This window comes from Passer domesticus, chromosome 1 (genome assembly GCF_036417665.1).
Source record: "Passer domesticus isolate bPasDom1 chromosome 1, bPasDom1.hap1, whole genome shotgun sequence".
NCBI lineage: Eukaryota > Metazoa > Chordata > Aves > Passeriformes > Passeridae > Passer > Passer domesticus.
In genome coordinates this window covers 139,624,825-139,639,791 of record NC_087474.1, presented here as the reverse complement: position 1 = coordinate 139,639,791, position 14,967 = coordinate 139,624,825, and the positions used below count along the sequence as shown (strand labels likewise).

The 14,967-nt window shown below is 40.7% G+C and overlaps 1 protein-coding gene across 3 annotated transcripts in view; it reads left to right on the top strand.

Annotated features, from left to right (window-relative positions):
• The window catches only part of STK3 (serine/threonine kinase 3), a 131,889-nt gene that overhangs the window by 2,678 nt on the left and 114,244 nt on the right, over positions 1-14,967 (top strand). Inside the window, exons 1-4 of one of the 3 annotated variants that reach the window (XM_064392696.1) lie at positions 3,345-3,529; positions 10,273-10,353; positions 10,792-10,920; positions 12,853-12,967. In XM_064392696.1, coding sequence (XP_064248766.1) covers positions 3,507-3,529; positions 10,273-10,353; positions 10,792-10,920; positions 12,853-12,967 — 348 coding nt within the window. In that variant the 5' untranslated portion in view covers positions 3,345-3,506. Of the gene's footprint in view, positions 1-3,344; positions 3,530-7,738; positions 7,795-10,272; positions 10,354-10,791; positions 10,921-12,852; positions 12,968-14,967 lie in introns of those variants that run through there. The other 2 variants (XM_064392686.1, XM_064392705.1) reach the window with 2 other exon arrangements.

Genomic DNA, 14,967 nt, shown 5'->3' with positions numbered 1-14,967 from the left:
GTATCTCTTGGAGAACACACACTATTTATTAATTCTGCTGTTTTACAGTAGCATCATGTATTCATTACAATGAACTTTGTTTAAATGAGCCTGATCGAATGAATACCTTCTGAAGGAAATGCTGGTTTTTTTTGCTATCAAAGGAATGAGATAAGGTCCCTGCTATAACATAGGTAATTTATTTGCATGATGTTTATGAATGACTTTGAAGTATATATTTGTAATTTAAATTCCAACATTAATAATACCTGTTAGAAATGCAGACATGAGCTTCTCAAGTAATTTTTATTCCTCTTAGTTTTATTACAAACTATATACAACTGAGACTGGACTGATATCTTAGGACTTTTTTGTTCATATTTTTAGGGGCTTGAGAACTTCTTTTTGTGTGTTTATACAGCACCTAATAGTTGTCCATGCTGTCATGATTCCTGATTTCATTGCAGTATAAGTAATTATCATATATATTATTTTATCTGTTTACAAAACTGTATTATAATATAAAATAATTATAGTACTCAAAAACTAAGTATGGTCTTCATCCATTCTTTGGTCTAAGGAATTGTATTTGATGTTGATGCCAGTTCTGCAGAGAAGGGAGTCCTAATTCAGACACATAAATTTGTAAAATGGATAAAATACTTCAGAAGAAAAAGAGTAATTCAGTTAGTTTGCTCCTACATTTTTAGGATTGGGCTACATTAAGCCCTTTCTTACTCAGCTGCCTTCTTAGTGTTAGTCCTGCTGTTGGAGAAATCATGGGAATACTCATGGAGAGTGTCTGCAACTTCCTCATCTCCATCTTGTCTAGACACCAGCAATCTCATAGTATATTCATGCCTCCAGAACATCTAGACTTCTCTTAACTGGGAACTCTGAATGAGGTAGGAGAACAGAGGAAATCTGTTTTCCCTTTCAAAGTTCCTTCTTTGCCAGTGGCTAGGTACAGTACTGTAATGAATACCAAATCAGTGTCATATTTCACAGCATGGTTCTCAAATTCATGTCACAGGGGAAAGGTGAGAGAGTGTTATTTATTCCAATGTCATTCACTAAAAATACTCCTAGAAATTATAAGAGATGAATAAAGTGATCTTGAAAAATACCATGGTATATGTGTTATCCTACTGATGTTTTATTTTCAGTTTAAATGTACTTAGAAAGCTTTCTGGCAATTGCACAAGATACAACTTAAGTTTCTGTGAGAGAGGCATGGAATTAGTCCATACTTTTTTTTTTGGCACTGTCTGCCCCACTATGTAATAAAGCCAGGCTACATAACTTCTCCTCTTTCAGATGTCTTGAGTTTTTTACACCCTTTTCTTTCTTCAGTGGCATAGATAGAGGACAGTCCTGCTCCATCTTCCTCAGTTACTAAGGAGTCAGGGTAGTTTTTGAAGTGGGGATTGTGATATTAAATAGTTTCAAATGAAACGAAAAATTTTCTAAACATTCTATTTTTTGCTTGGAAAAATTTTCTTTTGTTCTTGTCAACTGTTGTTTAAGGGAGAGGTACAAGTGGCAGATTAGACTGTTTACCCTAAGTTTTTCCAGAACATGAAATATATGTGTGAAGGGGGAGAGGGAGCATTTCTTGGCTCTGTATTGCAGCTACAACCATAATATAGTACCTGTATTTTATTTCTAAGAATCCTTTTCCTTGCTTTAATGTGTTGTTTGTGGCACCTTCGGCTTGAGATATGGGAGCAAAACCTGTCTCCTCTGAAACAGCCTGGATAAAATACTGCCTTAAATATTTGTGTTAAAGGATGTGGATACAACCTCTGCATTCCAGGAGTATTAAAGCCAAGTAGAGATGTCAGACTTCCCTTCATTAGGTGAAACTGGTGAACTGTAAATAATAATTGGTCAGTGGCTATAGCCAAATACCCTGTAGAACAAAGCTGGACACTGGCCACGTGGCATTTGCTATCTGCCTGACCTCACCTGTCCTTGAACTGGAAAATGAGACCTCTTGTGGGATTCCTCCTTACCACTTTCTGAGGCACTCATACCATACTCCATCTCAGGCATCTGCTGGCTCCTTTTCTTTGTTTTGTTTTTGGCATATCCTACAAACTGCTGTTTATGCTATGGACACATCTGGCAGTACTGCTGGTGAGCCACTGTGGCTTGTGGGATGGTGCTTGGAAGAGCTCTGCATTAATCTGTTGTGCAAAGGAAGATGTTCTATTGCAGTTTTTCCATGACTCAGAAAAACAAAGAAACCTAAAAGGTCACATGGTGGTGTGTGATTTGTTTTGTGGGTTCGTTCAATATTGCCATTGTGCATTTGGCCCGACTGCAGTGAGTCAACTGGGTTGGATTGACTCAGACAAAGTAGAGGACTTGCACAACAGTAGGACTTCAGTCACTCTAAATTCCCTTGCTAGTGCACATCAAAGAGATGAAATTACCTACAGAGTGTAGATTTTTCTATCAGGTGGGAGTGTAATAACTGCACATCTAAAATCAGTTTGAAGTGGAACGTGGGCATCTCAGTGTTTTTATGGGACTTGCCTAGGTGTTTTACTACCTTGAACTTCCATTAGTTAGGCAAATAAACCTACTGTCAGGAAAGGATATAGAAATAGACTTGAGCATGTAAGCTTTTCTTGTACTGACTTGGCTGGATCTACTTGGATCCATCAGATTCAAGCACATAAACAGCAGAAAGTCGAAGTTGTAAGGTGGTGAAATTGCAGCTGTCACACGGTGATCTGGAGCCTGAAACCTGCTGTCTGAATAATTACGCGACAGCTTCCCCTGCTTTGCGGGGTAACTCGTGTGCCTTGGCACTTTCCACTCAGCAGCTTTCCCGTGTCACTGCCCTCACTGACTCCGAGCTCCCCTCAGCGCTGCCCGGCAGCGGCTGCCCGCGAACACCGCCGCTTTCTGAGGCGGGGCTGGGGCCGCAACCTGGTCCCTCACAGCCGGGTGAAAGGCTCGGCCGCCCGGCAGCGCTGCCCCGAGGCCAGGGGGTGGCCGGGGGGGAAGAGCCGCCCTGAGGCGGCGGTGCTGCCCGAGGCTACCCTTGCCCGGCGGCGCAGCGCCCACAGCCGCGGGGGCGGGACGGCGCTGCGGGGACGCCCCGCGGGCGGGGAGGGTTTGGCGGGCGGACTACACCTCCCGGCGTGCCCCGCGGGCCGCGGCCGCGCGGGGCATGCCGGGAGCTCGGCAGCACCGCGGCCTCCATCATCTTCCCCTCCCGCCGGCGCGGCAGCGCCCGCTTGTCTGCGGTGGGCGGGGCTTTCTCGCAGCCCCCCGCTCTGAGCGACGTCCACACCACCCTATCAGCGCCGGCTGTAGCGCGGCCGTAGCCAATCAGCGGCGCGGGGGGCGGGCCCCCGCCGCGGCCGGAGGTAGCGGTAGTGGCGGCAGCCGGAGCGCGGCCGTGCCGGAGCGCGGGCCCCGCGGTGACGGGCGCTGAGGTCCTCGGGAGCTGTGCGGCTTCGGCGGGGCCCGGGGGGCGGTCAGCGGCCCTGGGGGGCCGCGGCGGTGCCGGCATGGAGCAGGCAGCGCCCAAGAGGTAAGGACCCTCCCCGGCGGCCCCTTCCCCGGCCGGGAGCGGTGGCACGGCCGGGGCGAGGCCTCGCTCCCGGGGTCTGTGAGGGGACGGCGGGACAGGGACGGGCTGAGCCCTTGAGGGCTCTGTCCCGGGGGGAAGGGTTTCTGTAGGGTGGATGCCCCGAAGTGCACCCTGCAGTAAATGCCCCGGCAGAGACGAGCCCTTGGGGGCTGCTTGAGTTAACAACATTTTTAACGTGAAGAAAGGGAAACTTGGTGGCCGAGCAGAGCCCTCTCTGCCCTGAGGGTCTCTCACTCGATGGTTCAGGTCTGTGGCAGGAGCACCCATGAGTAGTTCTCTTTTCACGCTGGAAAGCGTCCTTGTGCTCCGCTGCTGGAGCCATGGATGCTTGTGGGGGTGGGCGTTGCATAGTTGCAATTGCAAATCAGGGAGTGGGAAGAGGCAAAACCCAGGAATATTCCCACAGTAGATGTATTTTCTCCAATGTATGGGCTCTCAGGTTATATTAATTACTGTGCACGTTTTAAAAAATAATTCATCATTTGACTTCTTAGTGCTTAAAACAACTTTGCTTTGTGTTAAATTTAAGTTTAATCGTGTATTTCAATTGGAACAAGATATAGTTGTACAATACACTGGCTGCAGTTGTGTGGTGTACAGAATGTAGTTACATGGTTTACAAATATATTTACTGTCTTTGAGCTCTGATTTTGCTTTTGCTTCCTGATAGTGAAAAATTACACAATAGGGGGCTATGCAATAGGGACTACACAGTATAAATTTGTGATAAAGGATATTAGATAAGTTTTTACATTCTTCTGTAAAACCTGTACATTCCCCATTTAGAAAAAAAAAATCTTTAAAAGCAGCTTCCTGTGGGATGATAGGACTTGAGAAGAATGTAGTCTTAAACATGTGATGACTTCTCCAATAACACATCAAGTGACAGCACCTACTGTGGAAAACTTTGGGAAAGAATTGGCTTATAGTTGCTGTCTAGGGTGGTTTTAGCAGGCAGTGGGTAAGAAGGGACAGCCCTACACTGTACTTTCAGGCTGACAGTGCTGCATCTCTCAAATGAAGGAAGTAGGACAGGCACTAGCAAAAATTTAGGATGTGTCTGGAGAGTAATCAATGTCACCAGCAGCAATGGAAACCTTGGGAACTGGTGGTATCACAGGACTGAAAACCAAACTGTGAAGTTGGCATAGCCTGCCAGGTGTTTTGGGGAAGATGTGGTGTTTGCTGTGACTTTATTGCCTAGCTGGAGCTGTGTGTCTGGCCTAACTGAAACTAAGAGATGTTTCAATCATTGCATTAGCTCAGAAAGAACTGGATTTGGGAATGTCTAAACTCTGGCGTGTTTTTATATTCCACATGGGTTTTGAAGCTTTTTTCTGGAAATTTGTGATGAGAACTCAGATTTGTTTCTTTAGTGGAAGGGAAAATTTGAACTAATTTTTTTGTAAGATATTAATTCAGGTTATTTCTTAAGATTTGAAGCAAATTTTTCATGGCTGTGCATAATACCGCCTTTGTTGGTTATTTTGTACAGTTTCCCAGTTGTTGGTATTCCCAGCTCTTCTAGACCACCCCCTTTTTCTGCAAGTCCAGAAGAAATGCAGATTATTTTTTGTGGGCTGAATGTTTGGTGGTGTCCCTGGATGCCGCAGTGGTGTGAAATGGGCCTTGTTTACTTGGCAGAGCAGATGTGAACACCAGAACTCTTTACTTTGGTGGCTGTTGTTCGCAGGAGCAGTTCCTGGGAGGGATCTCTTGGCATCAGATCTGTGCTGCACCTGTTCACAGGTAGCAAGAATTTCATATGTATGCTGAAAAGCTGCAGGGATGTCCTAGAATCCCAGTGTTGCCTTACAGGTATAGGGCACTTTTATCTCCACTTTTCTTATCTCTTTTCTTCCTTGTGGAGAAGCACACAGTGCAATTGTCTGCTGCATAAATCTGTAACACAGCCCTTCAGAAAGCAGCAGTGGTGATGCCCAAGTGACATTCCAGGCCATTGTGACTTTTTAATGGAGGTGCTGTCAAAATAATTCAGTTTTTTTCCCTTGACTAACGCTGCACTGCAGCAGTAACACGATACTTTGAAGGAAGAGTCCTTTTCAGAATACTTTTTACTTTAGCAATAATTTAGAGTAGATTTTCTGATTTTATGCTGAACAATTTGTGCAGTAGTTGACACAGTGATTTCTTGCATCTTGAATCTTTAACTGTACTTTAGATGTGCTTTATAGTTTTTTCTCTCACTAGAAAGGAGATTTGCTCTTGAAATAGTTACAAAATTTGCCTCTTAGTGTTGCAATTTTCCTTTGTTGTTATTGTTTTGTTTTTCTGTATCCTTGGCAAGCTCTCATGTGAGGATACAGGTTACATACAAGGGAAAAACAAAGTAGTTATTGACAGAATTTTCTCAAGTAGGTAGTTTTTAATCGAGCCCATCTCCTGCACGCTGCTGCCAAATGAAAGGCTGCTTAACAAGCATGGGAAGTGTTAATGAAGGTTTTCCAGTCCTTTCATTAAACTTGAGTTTAATGTTCACTGAAAACCACAACTTTTCAGGTTTTGTGGGAAGACTTCTTAGAATACGAACTGTTTGTGGAAAAAGTGTTTTTTAATGTTTGTGTCAGTGGACACGTTGGCAGTTGTCAGGTTCCTCCTGAAAATGATGGGACAGAAATGTTTGGCTTTATTGCAGGCACACAGCACAGGGTGTAAGGTGCCTTCATCCTGCTTCTCCCTGTGCAGTGCTGTGAGCAGAGCAAGTGTCTCGTGGCTTCCACATGCCACCTCTACTTCTGATGGCTGCAGTGATTTCTCCCACTGCCTTCTCTTTTAATATATCAGTGTAATTGATCCCAGCCATTCTTTTTAAATGTTTCAATGTGCTAGTTCTTCTGCACAATAAACCACATATATTCATGTTTCTTGGAGCAGCTGTCCAGTTTTTTGTAACTCATGACAGTAATTGATGGCTTTCTGTTCTTTATTCCAGCTTTATTTTTATTTTTGAACTTTCAGGGATTTTTTTTGTCCCTACTTCTGTAGCACATCACCAATTTATTTTCTGAAATCTATATATAATGACTGTAAGGTACTATAGTCATACTTTTTTTTTTCCTTTCATTTTTGGGGGAGGAAATCTCTAGCTCTTTCATGTTGCAGTTCAGGATTTTCTGATCTTTATGCTGCAATTGAGTGCCTCCTCGGTTTTCCTTTACTAGAGTTTTTCTGATATACTCAATGGCAGATTCTGGTCAGACTAGGAATTGTTTTCTTGTATGAACTGGATTTATAAAAGTATAATTATTTGCTAGGATGTATTTTCCTTGTTAAGAGACTAAGTGTCATATGGAAAGTCAAATCTTCTTGGAACAAGAGAATAGTTTTCACAGGTCTTTCTCAGAAGTGTAGTTTAAGTTAGTCCTTCTGATTTAAGGAGCAGCTTCCCTTCTGGAAGACCTCTAAAATAGCTCATAATCACTACCTAATAGTTTAGATTCTAGAGAAAAAAAGTAACTCAGAACAACTTTCTGTCCAGGTTTTTTGCTGAACTTCTCTGCATTTCCCTTGGACCTTCTCAAATATACACACACACACACACACACACACACATATATATGGCACTTGCATCCTTTGGCCAGAGTAAAGCAGTGCCTGGATTTACTGATTTATTTGTTCTGTTTTAAATGCTTGTGTTATGAAAGTAGAGGATCAGTGAGGGAGAGAGGGATGAGACACATTCTGTCTTTCTCTCCTATTGTTCTTGTGCTCTTTGTCTCTTCATTTTTGCCTCCTGCCCCCTCTTCACCTTGCTGATGCTCAAGTCTTAGATGTGTTTCTCTGTCCCAAGATTTTTGCTTGCTTTTAACTGAGATATTTCTGGTCTCTTCGTGTATTCTGCTTGGTGCTTTGCAGCCAGTTACAGCGGTCACCACCTCAGTCCTTGTTTCTCATAGAGTTTTCATAAATGCTGTCTGCACTGCAGCCCTGCAGGGTGTATCGTGTAGTGTTCTGCAGTTCAAGAGCCGAATATTCTATTTAAACATCCAGAAACAGCAATCATTAGAATGTCTGAGTCGTTAGGGTTTTTCCATGGTTCACAGAACCGTGGTGTTGGTGCTGTCACTTGCACACCGGGCCCAGCATCTGTACTGTTCAGTGCTTGTGGAGGAGAGGGAGGTGCTTTCAGCAGGGTATTTCCTGATGACATCCTTGAGGCCACGTACCTTTCTCACTGGAAATAGGTTTTGTATTAAGCTGCCTTAGTGTTAAGTGTGATTTGGTCTCAAAACATGTGTTTCAGAGTTAGATAATATGAAAATAATTTTAAAACTACAGAATGCATATTTTTTAAAATCTCCTGATTACTTCTTAAGTATTGCAGATAATCTGTTATTTGACAATTGCATTGGTTTTGATCAGTTTGTGGCTGTTAATGATTGTTTCACTAACTCTTCTCAAACACTTACAATGCTTTTCCATTAATGGTGCTGCTGGAATCCTTTTGGTATGGATTTTTTTGTTTTTTCTTCTTTTTCATTTTAGCAGGCGTTACTCTTTCAATGAGCAGGTGGAATTGTTCTCTTTGTGGGCATCTCCAGTCAGGGGTACTGTATGCTTTCTCTTTTCTGGCTGTTACTAAAGAGTTCAGTCCCACTGCTTTTCTGTTTAGTACATCTTTTGTTACTCAGCTCTTTGACTCAGCCAAAGGTTATGCTTTTTATTTTTCAGGGTTCTGCTTATATTATAAACATATTGTGCATGGGGTTTTTTGGTGGCAAGAAAGGGATGATGGCAGCAAGCTATTCTTGAATGCAGTCTTTAAGGCTGCATATAGTCTGTTCAGAGAGGAAAAAAATTTGGAACAAAGAAGTAAAATGAATGATTTATTACTTTAATACCTACCAGCAAAATATTTTTTCCTCTTTGATTTGTCTCAACATATGCTTTTTCAGTAATGAAATATGTGCTTCTCTGCAAGGTATAAGTTCTGTCTTTCTGCTTTCTAGTGTCTAATCAGCAGAGAGTAAAAATGAAAACAGAGTTTTGTTGGTGTAGGCGGTTTTGCAGACATTATTTAGCTGTTTTCATTTGATTTTTTTTGCTGTTTTTCTCTATGTTGTGCCTTTCCTTTGCTGTGAAGATTTTTATTTTCCCTAAACACACAGACTTTCCAGCTTTTTGACTGTTTGCTGTAGCAAACTGCATGGTCTTTATTGTAGTGAATGCACCTTTCCTTACTGATTGTGGTTGCTTTTTGTATTCATGAAACTGCTACATCTGTGAAATTGTTCTTTGATGTATAAATGTGTGCACCCTTGTTTAACACCAATCCATATGTGTGCTTTTACAATTACTTTAAATTCTTTGCTTTTACTTAGATGGTTGACAATTACAAATCTATTTTGACTCATGAGTTCCCTCATTGGTCAGTCACTTATTTTTATTGATTTTGTATATCACAGAATTGCATCTCCTAATATGAAGGGTTTTTTTTTTTCAGTTCACCGTTCTTCCACTATTAAGATTTGTCAATCTTTTCTGTCCATGCCCTCCTTCCCCTATTTTGTAGATGTTTCTAGAAAGTGTTGTGGGATAACTTACTTTCCATAAGTTCTCAATGATCTGCTGTTCTTCAAAGTTTTTCTTTTTTATTTCCTCCTCCTGCATGTGGAATACATTGACTGTATTTAACACTACAGCACCACCTTTTCTTCAGCTCATCTTCTGCTTTATTGGTACCCTTGGCTGTCATGTGGAGTCAGCTTGTTACTTCAGTCTTGCAGCAGAATTCCCTCTAACTTTATGGTGAAGGGTTTACATGTTGCATCCCTGCTGCAATGTGTGTGTGCTTGTATTTTCCTGTGCTGTGTTCAGTGTTAGCTCCAGTGTGAGCTTGCAGCCCAGTTGTGTTTTGAGATTTGCCAGGAGTCTGGGGGCCTGGATGGCTGGGAATGCTGGAGACCAGGGGAAAGCTAGGACTGCTTGTAAAGGACAACAAATGGTAAAAGGGAGTTCAAAGTGCTGGAGGAATTCATAGGGTGTTACTGAGTGATTTGACACTGTGTGAGAGAGAACTAAGGGCAGGTATGGTGGTGGTATGTAATCAGAGATTTCAGTGCATCCTGTCCCTGTGTGCATTTACAAAGGTGCAAGAGAAGCTGCCCCAACATCTCTTGCAGTACTCAGCTTTTGGAATTTCTGCTTCTGCCTGGGAAGTGCTGCCATATGCCCCCAGAATCATCTTGACTTCAGAATTCTGCTGCTAATGAGGTCATTCACTGGCTGATGGGGGTGCAATTTAGAAACTAAGTACTTCATGTGGGTGAAGGATTGGTTTATAAAGAGAGGACAGCGTGGCATCTCCTTAGCAGTAAGGGGCATGAGTTTGCATGCTGACAGTTTTTTGAGGGAAGGTAAACTTTCCTGCATTTTTTCTCTGTTTCTATTTCAACAAAGGAAGTAGTTTGAAGAGTGAATTGGTCCCATGCTGCTTTGAATTGAGCAAACATTAATGGGAAAGTGATAATGACAAAAACTGTCATAACTTAATTCATCTTATATCATAGTTGATTAAAATCTGGTTGCTGTTACACATTAGGTATTTTATTTTTATTGGAATATATTTTTCTCTGTAATAATTTATTCTGTCTGCTTGCTTGTATAAAAATTTGCTTGAGTTCTTTCTTCCCCCCCAAAAATAAATAACTTTTGTCTTTTAGCAAACTGAAAAAGCTAAGTGAAGATAGTTTAACTAAGCAGCCTGAAGAAGTCTTTGATGTTCTGGAGAAGCTTGGTGAAGGGTAAGTGCAGCTATTTACAGGGGCATAGGATCAGAGGGAAACAATACCTAAAGCATATGTTGGAATATTAAGTTACAGAGAGAGTGACTGTAAATGCCTCTATAGACAAGTTTTACTACTAAAGCAAATGCATGCATGAGTAGATTTCTATACTTTCCCTTATATATTTATGCATTTTTTTATATATGTTGTTTGTTAACACAGCAAATATACTTGCACCTGTAATGGAAGTAGAAATTCTTAAATCTTGACAAAAGTTTTTGCTGTCTTGACAAAGCATTTTTCTGTCTTTCCTGAGGTCCTGGTAGAACAGATCTTTTTGTTGCCTGAAAAATGCTCAAATTTCTGCATGAACATATGGCTTTTGTGACTTTTTGTGCATATTGGAAACAGGAGCAGTTTGCCTTGTTTTTTAAAAAAATTGTCTCTTATTTTTAGGTCTTATGGTAGCGTGTTTAAAGCAATACACAAAGAATCTGGACAAGTTGTAGCAATTAAACAGGTCCCTGTGGAGTCAGATCTTCAAGAAATAATTAAAGAAATCTCTATAATGCAACAATGTGACAGGTAGGTATGAAATTTCTGTTCCCTTTCTAAGAGTCTGTGTGGAAATGTATTTGTACTTGTGAAAATAGCTGAAATGTAAGCAGCTGCCTTTTCATGGAAGGTAAAAAGTCCAACACAGGGTTTTTAATTAAAGGAACCATGTTGTGGACCTCCTCCTCTCCTTGCTTTGGATTGAAGGAAGTACAAATAGTGTACATAACAAAAACTGTTGAAAGAATAAATACTGGCCTCTGCTTAGAATTCTCCCTGCTTGCCTCACTTTACCTGCACTGTTAAGGCCAAAGGTTACTGTTTCCTTTAAATATCTTGGGCTTTGTGAGATTCTGAACCTACCTGTTTCAAAAGATTGATGAAGATGGTTCTAGCAGAAGATGAATGGCTAGCATTTAACGTCCAGAAGAATATTTTCTTGGCTGTCTTTTTCCTGTGGGAATGTCCCTTTTAAAAAGTGAGGAGTCTTGTGAAAGTGCTGGTAGATTGTTACCTTTCACTTGTTCACAGATCTTATGATTGCAGGTCTTGTAGAAGAGGAAGCCTTAATGCAAGGATGCAGAAATTACTTTGCTGTTTCTGTTGTCTATGGAGTTTTAGGCTATAACTTCAAAATCAAATTTATTAGTGTCAGTCTTCAGGCAAATATGAACAGTGTTTTGAGATTGCACAGCACTTAATGTTTTGAAAAGATAATCTTGTCCTGATTGATAATAATACCCAATTATTGTTGGAATTCCTGGCATAATATAAATCTGGTAAGAGATGGCCATGAAAATCAGTGGCTTTTCTTTAGAAGTAATACAGCCTTCCTCACCTGATGGATTTATAAGGAGCAAGATCAATGTATCATGCTTGTAAATGGTAGACATTTGGACTAGTTATGAGGAGACTGACCCACCTTTGCTTGTGAAAAGGCAAATTCATTTAGTGCTAACAGTTGCTCTTAAATGAAATAGTTTTTTGATAGTGTTGACCTGTTTTTTTGTAAAGATATCATGTTGAAGGAGGCAACCATAGGTCCTCCCTTCTTCTAGTACCAGTCTATATGAAGAATGTTGCTGCCAAGATGCTGATCCTAAAATACAGCTCCTTGCTCCAAAACAAAATGGTGTTTGATTTTACCCCATAATGGAGGTGTTCTGATGGAAACCACTGTCTGAAATCTCAGTATCTCACTTCCTGACTTTGTGGGAGATAAATCACAATCAAACTGTATCCTTCTTTGTTTCAGTTCCTGCCAAAAACCCTACCCCAAACCTACAGTCTTTTATTTCCCTAAATATACCATCTAATAACTTATGAAGAATGATCCTTTTGATGTTTACCACATCTGTTTCTGCCTTTGTTTTGCAAGTGACTCCAAGGAAGTGTTATGTCAAGTGAGACTGATGAGAGTAGCAAAGCAATACCTACTGTTTGTGACCTACTATCACTTCACATGAGATGCTTCAGTATGAAAAGCATTTGCAAATTCAGCAGGCTTCAAACCAGCACTAGATTCTCTTTAATAAGAAAGTCTAGTTCTGTGCTTGAAATAAATTCATTCTTGCAAAACTGGGAAAACATGGTTGAGTTTCCATGTGATTTTGCTCTGGAGAGAAGAAAACAAGGCAGTCTTTCTAAGAAGAGAAGCATTCAAGAGAGGCCTTAGAGGAGGGAAAAACAAAGCTTTTCATCAGATGACTGATGTTTGGGAAAACTATGTCTGTATTTGAAGGTTGTGGAAAACCTATATACATAGTAGTGCCTTTATAATTTTATTAAGTAATCATAATTTACTCTAAAAAGGCAGTGGTTAAGTTAATTACAGATTTAAAATGTGTTTGGTTGCACTTATTCTTCAACTGTGTCAAACAGTTTTTAACAACAGGTGTGCTGATGATTTATTTTTTCTTCTACTAAGAATTCATCTATTTATCTATCTTTTTTTCTATTTAGTCCTTATGTTGTCAAGTACTATGGCAGCTACTTTAAGAACACAGATCTGTGGATTGTTATGGAATATTGTGGAGCTGGCTCTGTTTCAGACATAATTAGACTGCGTAATAAAACGGTGAGTTGGTTTTTTAAAAATATATAGCAGTTCATAAAATTAACTTGTGAATTAAGATTGGAAGCCAGAAAAAATGCTGGAGTTACAAGACACAGTCTTGGCTGATGCCAAGGGGCCTGTCTGTGCCTTGGTTCCCAGGAAACAAGCTCATGCAGTTACTGTCACTGTGTATTCCTCCGTGGAGTGGTCACCAGCAGGAGCAAATGCGTTTTGAAATACAATTTTTGGGAATTTCCTGAAGATTACTGCTTTGTAGAAGGCAAAACTGGCTTCTTTCCCCTACCCCTTCCACCCTGCAGTTTGTCAGCAGCCACTTAGCAGCTGCATAGTTTGGAAACAGGTGTAAAAATGTCTTGCTCTCACTCAGTAATTAGGGAGCATGAGGAGTAACTGGCATTACTCAAGGAAGGAGAAGGGGAAGAGATGCCAACTAAGGAATGTGGGAGGGAACCAAAATGAGGGTTGTATGGAAGTGTCTTCATGGACTTATAACAGCAATAATATAGAGGAAGCCTGTAGGAAGCAGGTATTGTTAGTTCTTGTATATCAAAATTTTTGCTGCTGTATATTATCCAAGGATCAGTAGCTCCTGTAAGAAATGGTACAAGCTAGTCCAGAATTTAAAAAACAAAACCAAACCATAACCCATTTAAAATAGAATTTAAGAAAAGAAAAAAAGGTGCAAACTTGTTTGTGCATTGATAGAAAATGCTTGAATTTTTATTTTAAAAAAGGTGTACGTATGAATGTGTGTGTACTTATATAAAATTAGGCTATCTAATTTTTCTTATATCTGTCATAGGATATTGACATAGTAAATTAATTAAAGATTTGAGGGGAAGGGATGTTGGAGTCTGATCAGACAAACTTGAACTGCTGTTTGTTAAGCTCCATATGATTAAATAGCATGAATTCTATTTGAAGACAGAGAATAATCAGTAAATGCATGGATACCAATGATAAAGCTTTTGTGAAGGCAAGTCATGGAGTGCCTGGCTAGTAGAGTTCTGGGAAGCAGTTGATAAGGACACAATTAATGCTGGCTGGTGTAAATGTGGTTGGATGTGCTGAAGTGTTTATGGGCAGACTTCCACACCAGAAGCAAATAAAGCTGTAATCTGGAGTAAATGGAATTACAAATTACAGAATGTAATCTGTCACAGGTGGGTAATTCTTTTAAATATAAGAAAGAGGGTGTTTTGGGCTACTACATGGGTTTGTGCTATCCTGTTTCAGAAAGAGGGTAGAAATACTGGTGAGAGAGGTTGTATTCCTGGTGGTGAAAACTGGTAAAGACTTGAAGGGCTTTGTAGTATTGAGAAAATAAGCACAATTAAATGTGAAGAAATACAGTTGGCTTGGTGAGGAAGGCAAAGTCTTTATATTCAGGTTCATGAGTGCTTGGGCTTAACTTTTAGAAATAGTTGAATAAGTAAAGTGGTTGTGAGAGGTTACAGTGGTACCAAGGACACAGCAGAACTATGGAGATTAAATAAGGGTGATGAGAAGTAAAGACTGCTTCTCTAGAAGCAGATAGCCAGATGCATTTGGATGTTTCTGTGATGAGAAGAGGCACCTGGAGGGATAGAAATGGTGTAAGGTTTTGACAACCATGTGTAGCACCAAGAAAGTAAGATATGGGTATCTCACTGTTTATTACAAAACAAGAGATCACTTGTCACAGTAGATGCAAAGCAAAAATTTTTTCTTTGCACATGATGATGAAGGTCACTTTATGGTTGCAGAAGTTCTTGTAGGTGCTCAGAGTTGATTTTCAAAAGGCAGCTAAATAAGACCAGGAAAAATGACTGCACTCAAATGGGTGATGACTGGAGCAGGAAGTCCATGTGCTTCAGATCTCTGGGAAGGTGACAGCTATCACAGTTTACTTGGCATGTACTTATTCAGGCAGGCTACCAGGCTGGACAGAACTTTCATCCTGGTGTAGAATAGGGAGTGTTCCAGTGCCTATAACAAAAAAATAAGTAAATCAAACTCCT